The sequence below is a fragment of the Bos taurus genome, chromosome 18 (genome assembly GCF_002263795.3).
Source record: "Bos taurus isolate L1 Dominette 01449 registration number 42190680 breed Hereford chromosome 18, ARS-UCD2.0, whole genome shotgun sequence".
Lineage (NCBI taxonomy): Eukaryota > Metazoa > Chordata > Mammalia > Artiodactyla > Bovidae > Bos > Bos taurus.
In genome coordinates this window covers 43,151,748-43,165,356 of record NC_037345.1, presented here as the reverse complement: position 1 = coordinate 43,165,356, position 13,609 = coordinate 43,151,748, and the positions used below count along the sequence as shown (strand labels likewise).

Here is a 13,609-nt window from a genome sequence, read left to right as displayed (position 1 = left end):
CTTGCCTGGAGAATCCCATGGACAGAGGATCCTGACAGGCTAGTCCATAGGGTTGTATAGTGTCATACACAGTTGAAGTGACTTAGCACAGAACACTTACAGACCATACTCTTTGAGCCTCATTTTCAAACTATCATTCTAATGTGGGATGTTTCCTGGGAGAGAATCCAGAGATGGCACCAGCTGTATTTAGGTTGACTTTTTTGTTAACATCATTTTCTAAAGATGCTGCTGCTGCTACTAAGTCGCTTCAATCGTGTCTGACTCTGTGCAACCCCATAGACAGTAGCCCACCAGGCTCCCCCATCCCTGGGATTCTCCAGACAAGAACTCTGAAGTGGGTTGCCATGTCCTTCTCCAATGCATGAAAGTGAAAAGTGAAAGTGAAGTCGCTCAATTGTGTCCGACTCAGTGACCCCATGGACTGCAGCCCACCACGCTCCTCCATCCATGGGATTTTCCAGGCAAAAGTACTGGAGTGGGGGTGCCATTGCCTTCTCTGTCTAAAGATGCAAATACATGTGTACTGACCACATCCCAGAAACAGAACCACATGTTTAGAAAAGCACACAGAGGCAAGGGAGTGCACATATACTGGCAGATTGGGGTTTGGGGAGGTGGAGTCTGCCAAATTTCATCCATCTCAAGTCTCTTCATAATCCACAGTTGGGGACCTTTCCCTTATCTGCTTTCCCACTACATTTGGCTGTCTGCTCTGAGATAATCATTTCACAATCTATTGTAGAGATCAGGGTGGTACCCCAGAGTCTATGTTTTTACCAATCCCCAACCATCGAAGTCATTTCAGTGCTTTGAGCCATAGGAAGCCGTAAACGGTGGTGACATGATTAAGTTTGTATCTTCAAAGGTCACGCTGACAACAGCATGATGACTCCATTGGATGGGGCTGTTCTGGAACCCCATGGAATGTGCTGGGGAAGCAATAATGAGGGTCTGAACTAGGAGAGTGGCTGTGAAGAGGGGGAGAGGTCGGGAGAGGGAATGATTTATTAGAGAGTATTTAGGAGGTGGAACTGTTGAATATGCAGAGCAAGGGAGAGGAAGGAATTAGAGTTTTATCTTGGGAGATTGGAAACTCAGTAGCTTCAAACAGTAAGCATTTACTATCTCACAGTTCCTATGGACCAAGAGCATCTTAGCTGGGTGATTCCATCTCAGTATCTCCCATGAGACTGTGGTCAGCATGTCAACCAGGATTTGATTAGGGGCTGGGGGATCCATTTCTACAATGGCTCGCTCATATGACTGTTGTCTAGAGGCCTCAGTTCCTCACCACATTGGCCTCTCCACAGGGCTTCCTGGATGTCTTCAAGACTTACTTGGTAATCAATGATTCAGAAGAGAGGAGGGAAGAAGTCATGATACCTTTCCTGACAGCCACAGAAGTCACACTCCACCACTTCCACAGTATCCTATTGTGACACTGGTCAGCTCTATTCTGTATGGGAGGGGACCACATGTAAACACCAGGAGGTAGGGATCATTGGTGGTCATCTTGGAGGCTAGCTACAACAGTGGATAAAAAAATATCTAAGCATTAGGAGAAAAAGGTAAATTCCTCTATAGCCTTTGACTCAAAATCTAGAAGCATAAGGGAAAAGATTGATCAGTTTGACACACCATGCATATTTATAACTTTATTGTGACAACAGATACCATAAGTAAGTCCAAGATGTAATAAACTGAGAAAATTAACTCTATTGCGTTTCACAAAGGATTGAGAGAAAAAATGGAGAAGAAAAAAAACCTCAAGGGACTTCCCTACTGCTCCAGTGGTTGAGACCACCGAGTGGTCCGCCTTCCAAGGCAATGGACTCACATTCAGTCCCTGGTCCAGGAAACTAACACCCTACATACCACGGAGCGACTAAGCCCTCGTGCTATACCTAGAGAGAAGCCTGTGTGCCACACCTAAGACCCAAAGCCACCAAATAAGTAAATACTAAGAAAGAAAGAAAAAACCTCCAATTGTGCAATGGGCAAGAGATACAGAAAGACAGTTCACTGTGATCTGTATATTTAAGGTCACACATGCAGCAAGTGTTGGAATGTCTCCAGGCCTATCAGCATGTCCTCCAGGTGCCCTGCCCGGCACTGTTCTGCCAGGAGCGTAGTGTTTTACCCCAGGCCCGACAGTAAGTATACACAGCCATCCCCTATTAGAGTTGGCAGTTCCCATGTGCCACGTGATCACAAGAAATGAGTCACTTTGTTTATGACAATAGTTGCTTATTTTAGAGAGGGACACTTGACTCTCGGTTCTTATGTTTCACTTGTCTGATCCTCCCCAGCTATCTTTATGATAATAAATGTCCTCATTTGATTTATCATGACAGGCATGATCCTGAAAGAAAAAAAAAAAAGACTTCCCAAACATGTCATGCTGTTTGTTACCCATAGCTATCTACCTCAGTGAGCCTAAATTCACTTCTGTTGTTTGTTATTTATCAGGTTTTTCCATGGGAAAAGAAAGGAAGAGCCTATGCGTGGCTAGCCATGGAGAGATGACTTCAGCTTGGAGAATCAACAGGGGCCAGGAGAGTGTGTTCAGCCTGCCCGGAAATGAAGATGTCATTGTGGTTAAATGAGATTCACCTGTGAATGACTGGCACCAAGAATCACCACATAAAAATGATTTCTCAGAATGCTTTTTGAGAAGAGTTTTCAAAAGGTTCATGTTTTCTCAAAAATGCATCGATTCCATTTAGGTGACAGTCTGGAAAAGGCAACACTGCAGGGACAGAAATCAGATCAGTGGTTGCCAGATTTGAGGGTGAGAGGAAAGGATTGCCTACAGAGGACAGGAGGGAACTTTAGGGTGGTAATGAAAACATCCTATATCTTGGTTTTGGTGGTGATTACGTGGTTGTATATATTTGTCAGAACTCAAAAAACTGCACACCTCAGAAGGGTGAGTGTTACTCTATTAAAATTATATCTTAATAAATTGCACTTTAAAAATGTACAGATTCCAACTTATAGATAACCTAAATTTCCTTCTATAAACTTGACCATTTTATTACATACCTTCTCTAATTTGACACGTTTATCAAGTTTTAATTTTCAGATTGGTGTAGCAGATTTCACCTAAATTATAGGAAGTTAGTATTTTCATATGTATTGATTCTTCTGCCCAGTCATTCCATTTTCAGTTCAGTTCAGTTCAGTTCAGTCACTCAGTCGTGTCCGACTCTTTGCGACCCCATGAATCGAAGCACGCCAGGCCTCCCTGTCCATCACCAACTCCCAGAGTTCACTCAGACTCACATCCATCGAGTCAGTGATGCCATCCAGCCATCTCATCCTCTGTCGTCCCCTTCTCCTCCTGCCCCCAATCCCTCCCAGCATCAGAGTCTTTTCCAATGAATCAATTCTTCACATGAGGTGGCCAAAGTACTGGTGTTTCAGCTTTAGCATCATTCCTTCCAAAGAAAGCCCAGGGCTGATCTCCTTCAGAATGGACTGGTTGGATCTCCTTGCAGTCCAAGGGACTCTCAAGAGTCTTCTCCAACATCACAGTTCAAAAGCATCAATTCTTCAGTGCTCAGCTTTCTTCACAGTCCAACTCTCACATCCATACATGACCACTGGAAAAACCATAGCCTTGACTAGACGGACCTTTGTTGGCAAAGTTATGTCTCTGCTTTTCAATATGCTATCTAGGTTGGTCATAACTTTCCTTCCAAGGAGTAAGCGTCTTTTAATTTCACGGCTGCAATCACCATCTGCAGTGATTTTGGAGCCCCCAAAAATAAAGTCTGACACTGTTTCCACTGTTTCCCCATCTATTTCCCATGAAGTGATGGGACATGCCATGATCTTCGTTTTCTGAAATGTTGAGTTTTAAGCCAACTTTTTCACTCTCCTCTTTCACCTTCATCAAGAGGCTTTTTAGTTCCTCTTTACTTTCTGCCAATTCCATTTTAGGCAGCCAATATTTATTGAGCCTTGTGCCAGAAAAAAATCTTACCTCAATATGACTATGGGCCTTCCCTGGTCTAGTGGTTAAGAATCTGCCTGCCAGTGCAGGGAACACTGGTTTGATCCTTGGTCCAGGAAGACCCCACATGCCTCGGAGCAACTAAGGCCTTGTGCCACAACTGCTGAGCCTGAGTGCTGCAAATACTGAAGCCCATGCACCTAGAGCCTGTGCTCCACAAGAGAAGTCACTGCAATGAGAAGCCCACGCCCTGAAGAAGCGGAGCCCCTGCTCGGGGGCAACTAGAGAAAGCTCGTGCAGCAACGAAGACCTAGCACAGTCAGTACCCCCCAGCACAGTCAATACCCCCCAGCACAGTCAGTACCCCCTAGCACAGTCAATACCCCATGAAGTCTTCATCATCATCATCATCATCGAACTTAGTTGCCTCCAATTCTTTTGCGACCCCATGCACTATAGCCCACCAGGCTCCTCTGTTCATGGGATTTTTCCAGCAATAATACTGGAGTAGGTTGTCATTTCCTCCTCCAGGGGAATCTTCCCTACCTAGGGACTGAGCCTGTATCTCCTGCATTGGCAGATGGATTCACCAGAGTCACCTGGGAACCCCACCCCATGAAGTATATCCTATTATTACTCCTGTTGTAAGGATATGGAAATTGAGGTCAGGGAGATTAATGAACACCTTCAATAAGAATGGATCGGAATTCAGGGCTACCCCAGATTCTGTAGTCAGTGTTCCTAACCTTGATGCTATTGTCTTGATAATACATTTTCTGTGTGCACCCACGGCTGACTCATGTATGGCAAAAACCACCACAATATTGTAAAGTAATTATCCTCCAATTAAAATTAATTAAGAAAAAACATGCTTCTGATTCCCTGTGGGTAAGATTCTAAAAGTTCTGCTTTGCCTGTTTGTGGTTCCTGGTGGGGTAGGGGTGTGTGTTCTGAAATCATTTCTCATTAAAATTGAGACCCTAACTGTTAAAATTTATATTTTAATAACTAACCATAAGAACATTCAAACTTTATTGTAAAAACAATATAACAATATTAAATACAAATATATTGAAAAAATACCATTTATAATCCCACCAAACATTAACAAACATTTTCATTTATGTAAATTTCTTCATAGATCTTCTCTATGTGCCTGACACATACCTACAGACAAAAGACATGCAAATTTGCTTTCTGGGGACTTGGTCCAGTCCATGCTCCCGATGCAGGGGGCCCAAGTTCCATCCCTGGTGAGGGAACTAGATCCCACATGCTGCAATTAAGAGTTTGCGTGCTGCAATTAAGGATCCTGCATGCCACATCCTGAACGCCACAACTAAGACCCAGCCCAACCAAATAAAGTATTTTAAAAATTGCTTTCCTGACAACAGCATGTTAAAAGGACTCTTAAAAATTATTTTGTCAACAGGAGTTTTCATGTGGCTTATTAACATTTGTCATATAAGCCTTAAGGTTATAACATTCTAAATTCAAACACCAGAGAAGAAGGATGCTGAAGATCTCAAAGTACTGCAGTGAAAACACCCAAAATCCTCTTTGGAGTGAAATGAAAATAAGTAAATAAAAGAGAGGAATGCTTTTACATAAATCTATCCTGTGCTCATGGATGCAGGGCATGTAGTCAGTTCCTGCACCTTTGGTCAGTTCCTAAGAGCTAAAGGAACAGTATTTGAACATGACTCTGATCTGTGTTGACCACAGCCAAATAGTATTCAGATGCAGATCTACTGTTCTTCCTGGATTCCATCTTCCATGAAAAGAAGAGTATGATTGTATTGTAGAAAAACACCTGGAGATTTATAATCCTGGCGTCCTTCTGAACATCTCTTTATGTAATGAAATCTGTGAAGTATAAATTCACTTCAATTTAAATGTACATGAAGAAGATTAAGAATAACTTAAAATATCATAATAGTTGATAGCTGAATCATTTGAGGGTGCCTTTTTCAACAAAGTTATGAATGCTGCATGTTATCTTCCTGCATTGCAGGTGGATTCTTTACCAGCTGAGCCACAAGGGAAGCCCCTTTAAATTATTAATAACCATTTTAGTTAGAAGCATCATTCAAACATGAAGCTTTTTACTTCCAACTAGTGTCTGATGCCACGTACAAAACCACCCACGCTGTGCTAGTTTCCCAGCGTCAGGTAGGCAATGCCATTACAGTTCTGAGGGTACAGGGCAGTTACAGAAAAGGATTCTCCAAGACTCCATGACAAACTATGGGATTTCACATCTATAAGTTACCAGAATCAGTTTAGGTTGCTGGGTAAAACCAAGTGTTTAATAAACACAAGGCCGTCTTGGATTTAGAGTCTGAATTAAAAATTCTAATCTAGATACTATAAATAAGTAGCATTTTTACACACGTGTGATAGACTAAAATCACAGTAAGCTTAGTTCATTCTGATTTTTAAAATTCATATGGAAGTTTACCACCAGGCTAAGTTTAGACAAACTGTAAGATTCCATTTCAATATGCACCAAAACCAACAATAACAACCCCTCGCCACCCCCTCCCCCCAAAAAAGCCCCAAACAAAAGAACTCTTCCCTGTCTAACTGCATCCTGTTAAATGTTTTTGAGTTCACCAGTCAGGACCCTCCAATTTCACAGATGAGGGAAGGGAGACACAGGGAAGTCAGTGACTTGTCTGAGGTACTTGGAGAGAAAGGCAGAGCCCTGCCCACTGCAACTGGTCTGGTCTTGTAGGAGGAGGCACTCCCTGAAGGAATACAGAAGTCAGTCCTATAGCACTTCTATTTCTGAGGCTGCCTTACAGGCTCGCACTTTGGGGCTTGCACCCTTAACAAACACTCATTACAGAACAGAGAACTGCATCCTAAAAATCAACTGTCTAGCTAAAAAAAAAAAAAAGTATGAATGTGCATGTTGAAAAAAATGCAGCACAATCAGGGTTCTCATGCAACCTGGAACTCTCTTCAACCCAAACTGCTTTTCAGTCATTGGACATCATGCATCTCTTATGTAGCTTCCTGTAAACCTTAGGCAGATCATTAATTTTATGCTCAAATTTGACTTGCCAAAAATATTTTCCCTTGTGGCATTTAAAAGCATACATTCTTAGAGTACATAAAAAAGAATTTGCCAGGCATTTTTCCTTCTATAAACATTGTTCTGTTCTTTTTTTCTAATAGGAAGAGCTTAAAGTTCCCGGGATAAGTGTCTTGACATTATGAGTTCTTGTCATATCAGTATCAGATAAAGCTGTGCTATTTTCCCAAAAGAGAAGCCAGGTATATTTTATCTTACACGTATTCAACATACGATAGATTTATCAATATAATAGCACTTAATTTTTGAGGTAAAGACCTATCCTTTCACTTGTACCTTTAATTTAGGAAAGTTGACTCTAACACTGACTATACCCTATATACACTTTATTAAATATTTGTAATTTTTTAATCACTTGTATCATGGTATAAGATCATACCAAATGTTTTAAGAAAATTAATGACTTTGATATCCAACCTCTAAATTAAATCAGGCTTCTACCAGAAAACAACCTCTTGAATGATACAGAGAAATGAGATCAGGGAGATATTGTTATAGAGCAGCCTATTGCTCAAGCAGAAGGTGATTTTGCTCTCATCACAGAGCAAAAAGTTCTATTAGGCAATGTTATAACCCCAAATAATGCCAAATATTATGAATATTTAACAAAGAGGTGTTTAGGTTAACAGAGCCACAGGATAAATACCTTCATTCTAATTCAGCTTTTTCGGTGTGTGTACAGTACTTTATCACTGATTTCAGGGAGCAGTGGATTCTCAGAACCAGGTACACATCTGATTGCACGTGTAAGTAAATACTCAAGGATCTGTCAAGTGGATGCAAAGAGTGAAAATAAAGACATTCGCTTGTTCCAATTGCCCTCTATGGATTACACAACTTCTACACTTGATCTTAGCCAAAAGGCTGAGAAGTGATGACTACACAGCTTCTAATGGGCTGTTTCTATAACAGATTCTGATGAATCATGAACAAAAACACCTTCAAAAGAACAAAGAGTCACAATTTTATAGATCAAAGAATATATTTAGGGCTTGGTTTTTAGGGATATTTTCCAAAACTGGGTCACAATATGCCCCAGCCTGAGAGACATGAGGTGACAGAGTCCATGCTTTATCCCAGGTGGATGAGAAAGAGGGGAGTTAGAAAACTTCCTATGTCATTTCTGAAGTTATCCTGGGAAGGCAGGTGTAAAAAGAAATTGACATGGCCCAATTTAGATTCACCCAGACTGGATGAAGCAGAAGGAGTTCCTTTTATTAGTTATTGTTGCAGAACTCTTAATCAGCTTAAGATTTTGTGGATCTTTTAAAATCATTATCACAGAAACACACAAACAGGTCCTGTGGTTTAACTATCTGTGTGTTGAGGAGTGGGACTGGGTGAGCGAGGCTGGGAGGGTGGTCCGTAGGACTGAGCTCTTGGGACTGATATTTACTTTTGACCCTTGGCCCTTCAAACTGCCCTGTGAAACACTACCCATTCCCTCCCCCTGGTCCCCTTTCTCCCTTCCGGGGTGAAAAAGAGAGAGAGAAAAAAAATTCTTTTCACTTTTCAGCCAAATCAGTCTCTGGGTTTTATTCCAAATTATCTATAGAGTTAAATGCATCTTTTTTCTCAGCCGTTCTTCCCCAGTAACGCTCTCTCTGAACCACAGGTGGGGAGTTGGTGGCACCGCTCAGGCAAATTCCAGCCTGGGACCTAGTGTGTTTTCCACATTTCCTTATTTATTGCCACAAAGAGGCTAGGGCCACTTAACTTCTGTCATCTACACCTGTGGTTCCAGTAGTTTATGCTATGATCTCCTGCCTTAAGAAGACAGATTTTCAAAATAAATGGAGATGTTTGTTTAGCAATCTAAATATTTAAGTAAAGACATCATGTAACGATTCATTGGCAACTGTATGAATTCGTGGCCAAATGTCTTTTACAAAAAATCAGCTTTGATAGTACACAATGTGGTCATACGATTTTTTTAAACGGAAGTTTTTTTTTTAAAAAAGCTCCTTAACTTTGGAGTTAAAGCTGTTACGTTCTAACCCAGTCTCAGGGCTGATTGGCTCAAAACCTCTGTGCCCAGTGATGTCACTTGACCCTCTCAGGGGGTGTCCAGGTCAGGGAGTTGTGCAACTCCCTCCAAAGCCAGGTCTCCTACTGGCTAGCAAGCAAATTCCAAGGGATAGTTAGGATTAAGGGCTCCAAAGAGGATTCCCCAGCCCTCCCCCAAAGGAGGATCAAAAACTCTGGTCTAGTTCTGGAACAAAAATAAGCCCCAGTCAAGGAGAAAGTGCTTGTATGGATAGACTGCGCCCCTTCCCAAAGCTTGTGTCCCACCCAGGGAGTCATTTTCAGTGGGCAAGCAGGTGCAGAAGTGTGTAATCCTCCCTATAAGAACGCACACTCTCCTACGCTTAGGCCCCAAAGGATGAAGATTATAAAACTGCTCACATCTCATTACCATTTGCTTTCTTGTTCCACGAAACAAAACCAACACACACAAACACAAAACATAGCCCTCACCTCACACTTCATTTCACCCCATCCTCTTTCCAAACTGCCTCTCTCCGAGAATGGGAATCACCCGCAGGGGCTGGGGCACCAAGCTCAGCCTCAGTGTAAACACGCCCCAGCAGCACAGGCGGTAACGTATTAACTGGGAGGAATCTCAGGTCACCGAGAACGGTTTTCTATTAATAGGGGATAAAGCTCTTGCATACATTAGCGATAATGCCCTGGTGGCCCGCGCAAAATTAACTCCTCCCGGGCCAGCAAGAGGGAAGCCACGTTCTGCCCAGGCAGATGTGTGCTTGAAACACGCGTACAAACATACACGTTACACACACTGTGCTTTAGAACCGCTCCCCTTAAACATGCCAGATCCCATTCCCATCCCTAGTCCAGGCGGTTGCAGACGTTCTCCAGGGGTGTCTCCCGAGAGGGGTTGGTGGAGGCGGGGGCCCGTCAGGTACGGGTCAGCTCAGCTTCGCCACGCACACCGCCAAGGCCACAGCCGCCAGCAGCACGGCGCTGAAGATGGTGGCGGCCTTGGCCTTGCTCAGGTCGCAGGGCCCAGTGCGCTGTTCTACCGACACGCCGCCCACCGAGGAGACGCCGGCACTGGCGCTGGACAGGAGCTCGGCACCTGCCGCCTGCCGGGCCTGCACCGTCCAGCGGGGCACGTTGACCTTCATCTCCATATCCTGGATCATTTCGCCCACCTGAAGGATCTCCCGCTCCAGCTGGTGCAGGTCTTCCACGTCGAAGTCGCGATGCGCCTCGTGCCGCAGGCTGCGGACGCTCAGGGCGCGCGCCGCTACGCCGGTCGCGCCGCCTTCCACCCCCGTGCGCACCAGTGGCCGCCGCGGCTCCTGCAGCGGAAACTCAGTGCTCAGGGCCAGTGCACGCCGCATGTCGGCTTCCAACAGGTCCAGGCAGCCGGAGAAGGCCACCCAGAGGCGCTCGAATTCGGCGCGCTCCTCGGCGCCCAGGCTCCGGTCGCGCAGCGGGGCTGTCAGCCGGAGGCGGATGGCCACCGCCAGCTCTTGCGCCTTCTGGCGCGTCTTCTGCAGCTCCTCTCGCAGGTTCTGCGAGTCTGCGGAGCCGCCGATGGTCAGCACCAGGTGATGGTAGCATGCGGTCGCCTTATTAAGCGCGTCCAGTAGCGCTTTGCACTCCTCCTTCGCCATGGCGCTGCTCTCCCGCGCACCCCGGCCGCCTGCGCCCCTCTCACCTTCACCCACTCAGCGCAGCAGGATGCAGCCAGCCTCGACGGCGTTCCCCGGCCGGACGGTCCGAGCACTCCTCATGGCCTGAGAGGAGCTTGGCGCTACCGCTGCTCAGGGTCCACAACATGCGCTTCCGCTGACCGGGTTTGCCATTCCCTCATCCATCCTCCCCAGGTGCGCTCCTAGTCACACGCCGAATCTCTGCGCAGCTCTCGCCTCCACGGTAGCACCTGCGAAGCCCGTGTTGAGGTCCCCATCCTCCTCCCGTGCCGTCGCCAGGGCTAGCGGGCCGCTGAGCCGCTCGCTCCGAGCGCCTTAAGGGCGGCGGGGTCGGGTTTCTTAGATCCGCCCACCCCCGCCCTTCCTCGCTGGGCGCTCCCATCCCCTGGACCAGGCTTGGGCGGGGCCCTGAGCGGGGAGGTCACGTGCAGGTCCCCCATCTCCCCCTCCTCTGCACCCCATTACAGTCTGGAATATTAGCGCTCAGCAGATCCAACCCTCCTCTGTTTTTGAGAAGGGGAAACTGAGGCTCAGATTTAAAAGGGGGGAGGAGGATAAAGATCACGCCACGTGCATGTAAGTGATGGGGCTACAACCCAGGGGCTCTGACTCTTAGACCCAGCCAGCGACGGAAGTAGTATGCTTCGTAGGACTGGACACCCCTGTCCTCCAAACCGAGTAGTAAAGGGCAATCTGCGGGGCGGAAAGGCTGCCGTATCTCCCCATCCTAGTCCAGCCCGCTTTCCAGCAACAGGGCTTGGACTCCACCCCTTGTGTCAGATGTGTTTTTCGGCCCCGCCCCCTCCCGTTCCAGGCAGGCGCAGTCGATGGCTCTGGGCTGGTCCAGTCTGAATAGGAAGTGTTGCACGCCGCCTGAGCCCCACCCCTGGCTGGGCGGGCTCAATGATTGCTCTGCGCACGCGTCACTCTGAATAAAGACAGCTTCTCATTGGACTGACCAGAGTCCTGGGGTGCGACTCCGCCCAATGGGGGTGGGCGGTGCAGCAGTTCTGCCGCGTTGGGGTGGTGGGCCCTGAGGTCTTTATCGAGGGGCCGGGAGGTATCGGCGCCACTCCTGGAAGGGCGGGGAGTGAAACTATGTAGCCTTTTAAGTAAGTGTCCTCCCTCCTGTCTCCTCCCGCGCCTCCGTTCCCTCGGGACGGCTGCGTCTCTGGGCCCAGAGGCCGGGCGGGGCCTCGGAGCGGAGAAGGGGGAGGGGCTCTTTCCTCGGCCGGCGCCCCAAGCTGGGCTGGCTGTCCCTGGGAGGCCCCCGAGGCCTGGGCCCATCGCGGAGTGGACTGCCGCGCCCGTGCTCTCCAGCTCCCGTCCGCAGCCTGGCTCGCTCTGCCCCTCGTGTGTGTTTGCGGGTCGAGGGGTGGGGTTGGCGAAGAGTGAGCCCTCTGACCCCCGCGGCATCAGGACAGGTTAGCAGTCTGGGATCCCGGGAGCTCAGACTTGGGGGCAATAATAGGCAGGGCCGTCGATCACGGGCTGGGTGGCTTCTGGGGTTTAAGGGAGGCCTGGCGGGGCGGGTGGAGGGGAGGCTGTGGATGGGAGGCTGTGGATAGGGGTGCGGATCCTCGAGCCGGGCTGTCGTGGTCCCCGTGGTGATGGAGGAGCTGGAAGGAGAGGAGGGAATCCCTGCTAGCCTGCCTCTCATGGGGCGGGGGTCTCCTCTTCCAGCTGGGTTAAGATTACCCCGGGAAAACTATGAAGCACCAAACGGTGTTCTGGATTCTGAGTCTGTTTAGTTCTTTTCGTTGAAAATGGACTGCCCATTGGCGCGTGAGCAAGGCCGTGCGGCTCTGGCCGCCCCTGGAGGTGCTGGGGACGTGGGCGCTTGCGGTCGTGCAGGGCCACGGGGAGCAAGTGGGGCGTCTTCTTTGAGGATTTAGGACATTCAGGGAATGAGGCGCAGACGAAACTGTAGGGGACTCCTAGTTTGCCTTGTGCTGGAATTTTCCAAGTTTTGTGGGTTTCCGGAAGAGAGACCCCTATTTTGATTGCACCCTTCCACCAGCCCTAGAGAGGAGCAGCAGCTGTTAGCAGGATATTTACATTTCCAGGCACCTTGCCAGGTTTGGCATTGAGGCAGTCGGCCCCGCCCCCAACCCCGTCCAGAGCGCTGGGTTCAGGGGCCTCTCACGCAGCAGTCTGTCCTTTAATTGGTTGTCTCAGTGGTGATACTGTGGCCCTTGGCCATCTCAGCCACTTATGGGCCAAATGGGGCCTTGACAGAGGAAGAGTAGTTTTTAGGATAAAATGGGTAGAAGGGAGGAGAGCCCATCTCTTCTGGGAGCTTTGTGGACAGCAGAAGGAGATGAAGCTGCAGAGGTGGGCAGGAGGCCAGGAATAAGAGGGCCTCCATGCCAAGCAGAGAAGTTGAGAGTGCATCTGATAGGGAGTGGAGTAGTCCCGCACAGGGCTCAGTGTTGGAAAGATCCTGTCTTTCAGGTGGACAGGTTTGCGGTGCATCAAAGGTCAGGGCCTGAAGGCCTAGGGGGGAAATGCAAGATGGGATCAGAAACAGATAGGTCTCACAAGTCCTAGTGGCAGAAAAGCAGACGGGGCCCTGAAGCTGAGTGGGCATCCGCGGTGAGTTCTCCTCACCTGGCCTTGTCACCTGCAATAATCCCTTCTGGCAGCACTGCTGGGAGGGCAGCAGTGGTGTTTGCCTGGAGCCTGGGCTCCAGGTCTTCACTGTGCCTCCTTGTGGCTCTTGGACTGTGTTGCTCTCATGAGGGCAGGCGCTGGGGTTTTGTTCTACACATGTCGGCCTGTTAGCGTCTTTTATTTTTCCAATGTGGATCTGATCTTGGCCAGGCAGCAGTAAGCGGTGGCACAAAATGAGATCTTGATCGAATC

At 47.8% G+C, this 13,609-nt stretch overlaps 2 protein-coding genes and 1 non-coding gene across 5 annotated transcripts in view; 1 reads left to right on the top strand and 2 right to left on the bottom strand.

Moving 5' to 3' along the window:
• Positions 1-4,942: 4,942 nt before the first annotated feature.
• On the bottom strand, positions 4,943-11,506 carry RGS9BP (regulator of G protein signaling 9 binding protein). 2 transcript variants are annotated; one of them, XM_059876515.1, is made up of 2 exons: positions 9,540-11,506; positions 4,943-7,827 (listed from the first exon to the last, which is right to left on the bottom strand). In XM_059876515.1, the coding sequence occupies exon 1, from the start codon at positions 10,703-10,705 to the stop codon at positions 9,992-9,994; it is 714 nt and encodes a 237-aa protein (XP_059732498.1). In that variant the 5' UTR covers positions 10,706-11,506; the 3' UTR covers positions 4,943-7,827; positions 9,540-9,991. The 2 variants fall into 2 exon arrangements, with proteins under 2 accessions (XP_059732498.1, NP_001159988.1); NM_001166516.1 differs by lacking the exon at positions 4,943-7,827 and having other exon boundaries at positions 9,992-10,705.
• Positions 7,745-7,937, bottom strand: LOC112442451 (U2 spliceosomal RNA). The gene has a single exon (XR_003030541.1). It is a non-coding gene; the product is annotated as a U2 spliceosomal RNA (small nuclear RNA).
• A 213-nt stretch (positions 11,507-11,719) lies between the features above and the next one.
• Positions 11,720-13,609, top strand: part of ANKRD27 (ankyrin repeat domain 27) — a 60,522-nt gene continuing 58,632 nt past the window's right edge. Inside the window, exon 1 of one of the 2 annotated variants that reach the window (XM_005219042.5) lies at positions 11,720-11,856. The gene's annotated coding sequence lies outside the window, so the exon portion shown is untranslated. 2 annotated transcript variants of the gene reach the window in all.

Bases quoted from the DNA above. Each gene is read 5' to 3' on its own strand.
- RGS9BP (XM_059876515.1), bottom strand. From the start codon at position 10,705: ATGGCGAAGGAGGAGTGCAAAGCGCTACTGGACGCGCTTAATAAGGCG.